The 10,150-nt window shown below is 37.7% G+C and overlaps 1 protein-coding gene across 1 annotated transcript in view; it reads left to right on the top strand.

Annotated features, from left to right (window-relative positions):
• ARHGAP10 (Rho GTPase activating protein 10) overlaps positions 1–10,150 on the top strand; it is a 155,006-nt gene that overhangs the window by 61,766 nt on the left and 83,090 nt on the right. The window contains exons 5-7 of the mRNA XM_009280245.2: positions 1,035–1,136; positions 4,334–4,444; positions 6,593–6,697. Coding sequence (XP_009278520.1) covers positions 1,035–1,136; positions 4,334–4,444; positions 6,593–6,697 — 318 coding nt within the window. The remainder of the gene's footprint in view (positions 1–1,034; positions 1,137–4,333; positions 4,445–6,592; positions 6,698–10,150) is intronic.

Genomic DNA, 10,150 nt, shown 5'->3' with positions numbered 1-10,150 from the left:
ACTAGTATGTTGGTTATTATACATTTAAATCAAATTCCAAATTGACAGATGATGGAAAAATATTTTAATTGAACTGTTTTCTTTCTGATGAATAAATCTGCCAGTTCTTGAAGATGTAATTTAATATTTGATTTTACTTATTTTAGGTTATTTTCAACTGCAATTAGTTATACTAAAAATAGCTTCAAGACTGGTTGGTTAATTTAATCAATACTGATTTCTGTCATAACACACAGAGTTAAGAAACTAGAACTGAGGAAATGAAAGGGTTGTTTTACAGTGTCTTCTGCTAAATTAGATCCAAGAACTCAGATTTCCTAGAAACAGTTAATAGCTGTCCCTTTTACAATATATTGCTTTTGATAGTCAGAGAAATGGTTTCGCACATGCAAATCATATTCATGTGTCTGTGAGAGATTCTCTTTTGTTAGCATGATTTTATGTTTTATGGAAATTCTTCTTTCCTTTAAAAAGTCCTTTGTTTTTTTTCCCCCCCACGGGCACAACAACAGTCTGGTAGAAGCAGGAATTCAGCACAGAGGTCTTTGTATGGCTTTAAAATAAAGAAATCCTAAGGAATACAGAGCTGTATTTGCTTTTGGGTTTTGAACTGTGAAACTGTTGGAACTTACTCAAATGATGTTTTTACGCTTTTCCCATGTCAATTATTAAAGAACTTTCTGTGAAACTGATATTTCCCTTGAAGTCCTCTATTCAAGACCGAGATGATGTGGATGATCCCTGAAAATAATGAAAAATGCAATAAATCAAGAAGAGGTGTTTTTTTTGGCTTTTTTAACTTAGAAGATGTAAGCATTCATGTGATAAACTTCACCATAACGATGCAATGGGATTTCAAGTTAGCCTTTAAATTAATTTAAAAAATGAGTTGGAAACATACTTTTCCTTAGTTATTAGAGCTATGATAGTTTGTTTCTCTTTGTTTCTGATTAAGTAGGATTTTAAAGAAGAAAGGAGGCGGCTTTTCTTACATTTTTATATAAAAATTAATGTTACTTTGTTTCTGTGTCTAGGAGGAAAAGAAGAAGTTTGATAAAGAGACAGAGAAGAACTACAGTTTGTTAGAAAAGCATTTGAATTTATCAGCTAAGAAGAAAGAGCTACAATTACAAGAGGTATTGTTGCCTCTCTTTTTTTTATGCAAGCTACAGGCTTTTCAATAGGTAAATATATTTTATGCAAATGCAAAACCAGCATTCATAGTGTTAAAAGGAAAATTTCTGTCAACTGGAAAGTTTGGTGAGAAAATCAATATTTGCTGAACTTAGTGGTGTACCCCTACCATTTTCTGAATGAGGGCTTTACCTGACGTGTGTGAGGTACTGAACATCACACTAAATTTTTATATAGTTAAGGGAATAGAAAAGTGCAAGTATATTGTGAAAAACTCTGCATTTCTTGTGAGACTTTACTATATATGTAATTTGCATTGCATTGTATATATTAACGAAATGTCCTGTGTTAATGCTTAATGCAAAGTACAGCAAGACTTACATTCCTGAAAGAAGTGTTTTTGTGCTTTTTTTTTCCCCCTTCTCATGTTTTGAAGATCTATTTTTTTCAAGTAATGCTACAAAAAAGTTTGTTGACAATTTATAACTTAGAAACAGATCTGTTTTGCCTGGCATTCCTTCTGTCCCTGTGGGTTTATTATCATCATCCTTATTTGTAATAGCTTTTATTTCTGGAGCCACAGCAAATAGTACGTGAGAAGATAGCAGAGACATCTTGCAGAGACTTGCTGTAGGCAGAAGAATTTTTTTTTTCAGAGAACTGTAATTGTGTCAGAATTATTAATGCTTAGTCTATGAATGCCTTGTATCATTAAACACTTCATGTTTTCCTCAGAGATAACTCTTCTCCCTGCTCTTTACTCCACCCCAAATAGTCTATGCTGTCTTTCATAAAAAATGGTTAATGTAACTGGCAAGTTAGCTGTGAACTTGAGAACTCGGATTGTTCTCAAATTTCACTAGGATGTTACTTCTCCATACTGTATTTGCAACATAGGCCCTCATATGCATAAACAAGCGTCTTTTGGGGAGTTGAGTTGTCCCAGTGAAGGTAATAGGCATTGCTTGTGTGTCAGGACCTGTACTTCTATCAAAGTGATCAGCTGCTGAAGAACTTGATGCAGAAAAAATGAAAAAGTATTAATTATGATCTCTTACGTGATGATACTGAGAACCATATTTCAAAGGCTGAAATGAGACCTAACCTCAATGGAAAAATACAAAATGCCTGCAAGAGGCATTTTGAAGCTGTATCAAATATAGCCTGAAGTTTTAAAGCATGTGTGAAGACTAGAATAAGCAAATAGATTTGCTTTAAATGTCCTTCAAAGTTTCATGAACAAAAATTCTGAAATTCTTCAGTCAAGCTCTTTCATTTGTGCATTTAATTTTGGAGTATAAATGATAAGCAATTAAAAAAAAACACAAAAGGACTTGTAGCATGTTGTCAGAGTGCTAAACAGGAAAAACTTTCTTGCACAAGCTTAAAAAATAGATGTATATAATTGCACGGGAGCTTCCTAATTTAGCATTATACATGGCTAGTTGTGTCAGTTCCTGGCTGGAGTAAATAAAGGATGCAGGTATAAATTTGACAAAAATTTGATGAAAGACATGCCATGTTGTAGAGTGTGTCTTACATTAATATAGCCTTTGATTCTCTTAGTGGAGGGATATTCCTGAAATTTCACTGAGGCATGGTGTGTGTCTTATTTCTGTATTTCTTCAGCAGTACACAAAGTACAAAGCAACAGTGAGCGAACTTGCTGGGTACACGGGGAGACTCATGTCTCAAAAAACTGAGGAGAGATGTAATTTATTTACAGGGGAATTGAGAGGAATTAATAAAATGGCTGTGTTGGGTATTGTATTCTTGGGGGAGGGAGCAGGAAACAACCAAAACAATAAAAAACTGAAAAACAAAGAAGAGAGAGAGAAACAGGCTTACGTGGGGCTTTGGTGTATATAGGGCAGTCTTACTATCGATTAGCCAGATGTCCTAGTAGACCCACTTCATAGTCTTTTTCTATGGCTACCCTTCAGTACACGTATATATCATTAGAAGCTTTGCTGACAACTCAAACAATTCCTATGTTGCATGGTTTATAGGATGCATTGAAATGGCTTGGCTTTTTGAAACGTGTTTTCTTACTGATGTGCGTATCAGTGCTTTATTTTTTTAATGGCATTTTTTGTTATACCCCTTTAGCTGCTGACAGATTTCTAGCACAGAGCAGCAAAGCAAAGCACATCTTAAGGCAAAGCTGTCTTAAAGCTAATTTGACTTACCCTCTTAAAGCATAGCAGTTACTGTTCTGCCTGAAGGATATAGTCTCTGTATTTAAGAGGGAGTGTATGATAGTAAGTCTGGTCCTTTCACCTAACCCTTTCTCCATTCCCTTTTGTAATTTAGTGTAGAAGCGTTTGGTATTATCACATGAGCAAAGACTAAGTGTTAATCACTTAGAGTATCCCTTTGTAGCCTTTCTTTAATGTATTTTAATAAAGGTTTCCGTTACCCAGTTCTTGAAGTTTTATAGTTTAATGAGGGCACATGTACCTTAAATAGTAACTTAATGAAATAATACATATATGCTAGAAAGTTGAATATTTATGTACAAATGAATGGCATCTAAAATATAACTGTTCACCATCAATATGGTGTTGGCATTCCAGTAAAGCTAAGCTAAAAATCAGCTGCGGCTAATAAGGCTGCATTTTTAAATATTTGATGGTCTGTGGAAACTTGTGAAGTGTCTTACCAGTAAGTGAACTTTTTAAAATGGCTTTTCTTGCCAGTCAGAGTGGGCACAGGCGTGGGATGGGTACAATAGCATTCTGGCTATTTACATCAGCTATTTGGGTTATAGAGTAAAGCTTGCAGTACCAGCAATGTGGTTTTCAAAAATAGCGGGTTTTTTCCTTAGTTTATCTGGAGAGATGATTTCCCCCTTTTCTAATGGAAGACACTGCTCGCCTCCTCTCTGTGTTTGGGCAGGCACCTTTTCAATACTATTAAAGCAGTGCACAAGTACTTGCTCTGATGTATTTGGCTTGGATTCCATAGAAAAGAAGCTTGAAGAGGTGTTACTGAAATGTTTCTAAAAATTTAGCCTCATGATTCAAAACAACATACGTTATCTAGTAAAAGGGAATTTCTGCTGCCATTTAAAAGTAAATGAATGAGCTGTGTTGTAAAGGAACAAATCCCAGTCTGGAGAAAATTATCTTATCGCTTGCCACTTGTATGCTATGTTTCAAATGTCTTTGAAACTTCATTAGCTGTATTCTGTGTGCAGGCAGATAACCAAGTGGAGCAGAACAGAAAACACTTCTATGAGCTGTCCCTCGAGTACGTATGCAAGTTGCAAGAGATACAGGAGCGGAAGAAATTTGAGTGTGTGGAGCCTGTAAGTACCAGTGAATTCAGCCTACCCTGTCATTCATAAGGGACACAGAAGGAATGCAATTGGGCAAAAGTCAAGGAGCTCTGTTTTCTCGGAAAATGTATGCAATTGTGTGACTTAACAATTTCAAGCACTCTTGTTACATCTCTGCAAATTCCTAGTACAGATACACTTAACCAGGCATCTCAAAGCTTACCTTGGTAATTAAGTTGATTTGGATCCATTGATGTTGATTTTCAGAAAATGTGTGAAACCTTGTGCTGTATTGCAAAAGCCTCGATTTGTGGTGTGAGTTAGAATACAGGATTCAGGAAGACGATGTTGGGGTCAGACTTTTTGCATTTGTTTTTTTTAACCACTGAAATGTTATTCCTCACTAATGTAAGGAATTTCATTTTCAATATGAAGGTTGCACTTAGAGGCCTGTTAGTGAAGAAGTGCAGATATAAATTAATTAAGAGGGTGCTGCTGGCTAAAAAGCTCCTTATCAGGTACTCTGATATGTTTGATTTCAATTGCAGTTGAATCTGTGCAGAAATCAAGGGGTTCCACTGAATTTCAGTGAAAATCATACATGTACTGACCAGACTTACTTAAATCTCTGAGAAGAGCTTATTCTAAAATTTTCTGAAATGTGCATTAGCTTCGTAGTATAAATGCAACTTTATGAAACAACAAGAGAACAGTAAGTGTAATACTGAGATAAAGGGAGGATGGATTGTAGAAGTGACTTCCATTCACTCACGCTCTGAAGTCTGTGTTTTTGGGCCAAGTCTGTCCTTTTATTCTGATACAATTATTTTAATGTAATAATGAAAAAAAGTCCCAAATGACCTTAATCAAAGTAGTTGTTCATTATGGAGTTAATGAGAGCTGTATATTTTAATGTAGCTTATTCCTGTATGAAAAAATTGCTAAAATCCTTATGTGGGAATAAATTGCTTTAAATATATTAGTATTGTTCAAGGAATGGGAAAATGTTGTGAAAAATAGTTTTGTGGGATTTTTTTTGTTGTTGATGTGTTTCCTGTTTGGTTTTTTAAAAAACTTTTCTAGTTTTTAATTTTTTTTTTATTAAATCCTAGTTTTGGATTCAGTTCTTGTGTTTCAAACCATTTGAAGTTTCCTCAGAGCCAGACTAGAGTAGTGAATCTTCAAATTATGTTTTTGAAACATGTCCCTTTCTCTTTTCTGAAAGCTCCCTCTGGATGGCGCTGAACTTTATGATGCTCAATTTGTATTTAAAGGTTTCACTAGGGTAGTAAACTGAAATTATAACTTTATGATGCTCAATTTGTATTTAAAGTTTTCACTAGGGTAGTAAACTGAAATTAGTACCAAATTCTTACCCCCTTTCACCTTCATAATTCTTCAAATTTATGTGGTTTTTGCATTTTTGAAAATGGTTTATTTGCATATGACTTCAGACTTTATTTAGTATGTTCTTTGGTTTGTTCTCTTTAATAAGGAGAGTTGTTCTTTCCTGTGTCACTCACTTCTTTCCAACAACCTGAACCAAGCAGGAGAGGTAGGCAGTGCTGCACCTCACCCTGTTTCCAATATAGTATAACTCGTTCATTCTTTTAAATTGAAATACTGAAGTCAGAAACTGCAATGGATCATTTGCTGGTTCTGATAGGGGATCAGATCTGCATAGAAAAAGCAGTGATGGGTAAAGTTACTGGAGGGAGAGCTTCCTTCTTTGAACAAACCAGTTGACTCTGTTGTGAGTCATCTCAACGTGGTCATTAGCAGGGAGGGGAATGACCAGGGAAATTGTGACTAAAAGACAGAATGATCATTACCTTCTTGTGGGCAGATACTTATTCCAGACATCAGTGGTATCGGAGCAGCTGTAGGAAAACATTACATAGGAAAGTTTGGGAGATAGGCAATATATGTTGCCTATGGTCAAATTTAAAGTAGAGATCAGCTGTGAAATTCCAGAGACAGGGACCACCCAAAAATGTCTATATACATAGCCCATCATTTGGATCTAAACAGTTATTCATAAATTGCAGGCGTTAGTGAAAATTTGTTTAAAAATAATGATTTTATCATCTCTGATCTTTCCAAAAAAGGCTACGTGCAGCAATCATATTCTGGTAAATGGAGTTTTTCATTCTAACAAGTCTTTTGTTTGTATTTCAGGTACTATCATTTTTTCAGGGTTTGTTCACTTTCTATCATCAGGGATATGAACTTGCTAAAGACTTCAATCATTACAAAATGGCCCTGCAGATAAATATACAAAATGTAAGTTGAGATTGATATCTATGCCTTTTCTAATTTTTAAAATAAAATGGCACACTTAAGTTACTGTATATACAGTATCTGTATTGCCAATACTTTCCTCGGTGTTAGTGCATTGCCTGTGAACTTTGGGGATATAGTGCCATCTCCTGGCTAACCAACCACATCGCTGAACAAATCATCGCTAATTCCAGTGAGTTCTTATTTCGTCATTTCTAATACTCCTCTAAAAACAAACACCAGGTAAAAGGCCCCCACTCCTTTTTCCAGTTTTTTATAGAGACATAACACAAGGATTATCATGAAAGAGTTTAAAAATGAATGAAGTCTGTTAAAATACATACAACACTGAAGAATTCAGAGGAGGAATAATGAAATGCCAAGGTTCTCAGTGTTTTAGGTGTGTTTGAAATCAAGTATGTGGTGGTCATGTCTGAGGGTCATTGCTTGATGGGACTACATTATCTGTAACTAAGAAAAAGAAAGAAAAACAGCTGGGCTTATCAGCATTGTTTTTGGCATCTCTGCCAGCAGTGTGACTTGAAGTTTCTGTTTGTCTTGAAGCAGCCCTTTCAGGCAAGACCATCCCCGTTGGTTTGGGGTGCAGAACTGTGTAAGGAGACTTGGTGTTAGCACCCATGGCGTATTTGACAAAACAGTGTGTTCCTTCAAGGGCAGGCTAACCGGGGCCCGGCCCACCACTAGTTAGTGTACCCTCACACCAACACCTCACGCTCAGCATGATCTGCTCAGGACTGGGAGAGTAGCAAGCAAGGTGACAGGCTGAAGCAATGGGACTGACGGAGTCACTCGTCAGATGGTCTGTTTGCTTCCTTGAGATTTGTTGAAGAATAAAACTCGCTCAGAGGAACTTGGATGTGCCAGAGGCCTGTTGGTAGGGAACAAACCAGGTACCTTACTGCAAACAAGCAATTAATGATGGTGCATCTGTTTGTTGACCTCTAAGGGCATCTGGAATTAAGACAGAGAAACTACTTCTTAGAGGTTGCAACCTGTTTTTAGAAATGGCTTAACTAGCAGGCAATAGCAGGGAGACGGAAAGGCGGAAGAGAGGATTACGGTTGCTGTAATACATTGTGACATGATTCATGTGTCATGATACCATTCCTTTAACTTTCTTCCCATACGTTTAAGTCTCAAGTTTCCTTTTGAGCTGTTGCTTGGTTTGGGTAGGGGAACTATGTAGTGGTAACTTCATAAGCAGACTTCCATGGCAGAAATTAGTGCTTCTAGAGCAAATTTCAGGACAGACTTGCTTCTTCTGTGTGCTTAGCTTAACAGAATGAGGAGCAGCACGAGCTGCAGTGGATAGAGCTAATGCAAGACGAGTAAGAAATGAAACGTGAGAGGGAAGCTATGATACAGTTTTGAAGAACTGGATTTCAGATCACAGATGGAAAAGAGCCAGTGAAGTGGTCTGAAGAAGTGATGAGCAATAAGAAAGCAAGCTAATCTCAACAGCTGCATTTTCAATTGACTGAATGGTATTATAGTGTGCCACAGGAAATCCAAAAAAGATTGAGCATTACAGCTCAAGTTTTATGAATAGATAGAAAGAACGATCTGGATTTCAAAAAGCTGTAGAGAGAAAGGAGGCAATGCTTAACAACTGTCTGAGGTAAGAGGAGAATAGAAGGAAGCATCTGAAAAGATCATGAAGAGGACATGACACATTCTCCGCTATATTGAAGATGAATAAAACATCTCAAAGGAAAAATGAACCTGGGCTTGGCTGTGGTACAGCTGAGCTGCTGGCAGAACACTGGATTGACATATTAGAAATTGAAGGGTACAAGATTCAGTACAGAGATCCTAGCTGGATATGGATAGTGATTTGAGAGTTGCCAGCATAGCTGCAGTAATTGCCTTCCTTTTCATTCAGGTTGTCTTTACTTTGAGAATTATGCTGTGGATTTCCTCTCCACACCTTGCCCCAGACCCTGCCTTCCCCTCACTCCCCCCAAAATGAAAGAAAGAAAAAAAAATGAAAACCACAAACCCCCAGCCTTGTAGCCCAAGCTCCAGTAAGCTGATTCTTCCAACAGTCTTATTCTCTTGTAAAAATCCTGCGTCTCCAACTAGATTCCCCCGTGCTCCCAGGACTTTTCTCTTGTTATCTCAGTTCTGTGCCCAAGCCCATACAAGGATCCTTGCAGCCTTGACCACGCTCTTCTTCCCTGCAAGCAAACCTGGCCTTCCCTGGGAAGAGGAGGCATAGCCACGCTGGTGCAGTGGCTGTGGTCGACCCCTGGTTAAGCTCAGCTTTGTCACAGCACAAAGGGAGATAGAAATTTTCTTGAGGTTTTTGGAGCCCATAGTGCTCCATACCACCGTTCCCAGGGTGCATTTCACACACTCGGATTTGTGATCACTGCACAGCTAAGACAAAGATCCTGGTAGGATCATTTAAAGCATCTAACCTCGGAGTGATCAGTGCTCAGACAGGAAGGTTTAGGTATGAGCAGTCTGTCACTATCAATTTTTTTGCCTTTATCCTGAGTACAGAGTATATTTTTTAATGCAGCTCTTCTAGGAAATTATGAAAAGGAGCTTAGAAAATTGTTTGGAGCCTTGGGAATGAGTTTATGTGCAGGGTCTAACTCCAAAATTTGCAAGCAGATGTGACCTGAAATTGAGGTGATGGATATGGGGAGGGTTCAGAGCAGTTGTTCTTAGTCATCACCTAAAGAATATCTTCAGCTTTCCTCTATAAAACATATGGGTACGGGTGGCTGCTCTGACCAGCTTGCATGGACTGTGTGTGTGCCCATGAATAAGCTCCTTCCAAGCATAAAACTGGAATTTGCATGTACAGATGGCCAGTCAGGAGCATAGTGTTAACTGTCTGTCCAAGAATGGATACTTGTGTATATTCGTGATGTATTTGTCAGTGTATGCAACTGTATGCTTGTCCTGGGGAAAAAAATAAAATGGGTGAGGCAGCATTTTCAGCAGCTCATCCATTTTCAGAAAAATAAAGGTGCTCTCAAAAAGCAACAAGACACATAAGCATGCATCTGGAAGTATGTGCTCTCCTCAGAACACATGTACCAACTGGGGAAAATACCAGCTTGGAATTTAAATGTGTATTTTCAGTTTGTGCAATTTGGGCAAGTGGGTATGTGGAGAAAACTAGGTATTACCATGATTGTTTTGGGTTTTGTTATTTGCTCATCGGCCAATTGTCAGTGTTTTTCAGACCAAACTGAAGAGTTTCTTTTGTCAGGTGTGAGCTGCTCTGTTATTTTGTGTAGTCCTATTGTATAATTTGTGAATGGTGTGGCTACTTCCTGATTGTTTTTACTAATATTCTAATAAATATTTCTCTTGCGGCTGCTTGCAAACTTTGGAATGAGTGACATTCAGGAATAATAATCAACCAGACTTGGTGTTTGGGTTCCCCCCCCCCCCCCCCCCCCACCCCCCCTCCCACCT

The sequence above is a fragment of the Aptenodytes forsteri genome, unplaced genomic scaffold, assembly GCF_000699145.1.
Source record: "Aptenodytes forsteri isolate BGI_AS27 unplaced genomic scaffold, ASM69914v1 Scaffold227, whole genome shotgun sequence".
NCBI classification, from domain to species: domain Eukaryota; kingdom Metazoa; phylum Chordata; class Aves; order Sphenisciformes; family Spheniscidae; genus Aptenodytes; species Aptenodytes forsteri.
The sequence above is the reverse complement of the archived record's forward strand: the minus strand, read 5'-3'. Positions and strand labels throughout refer to the sequence as shown.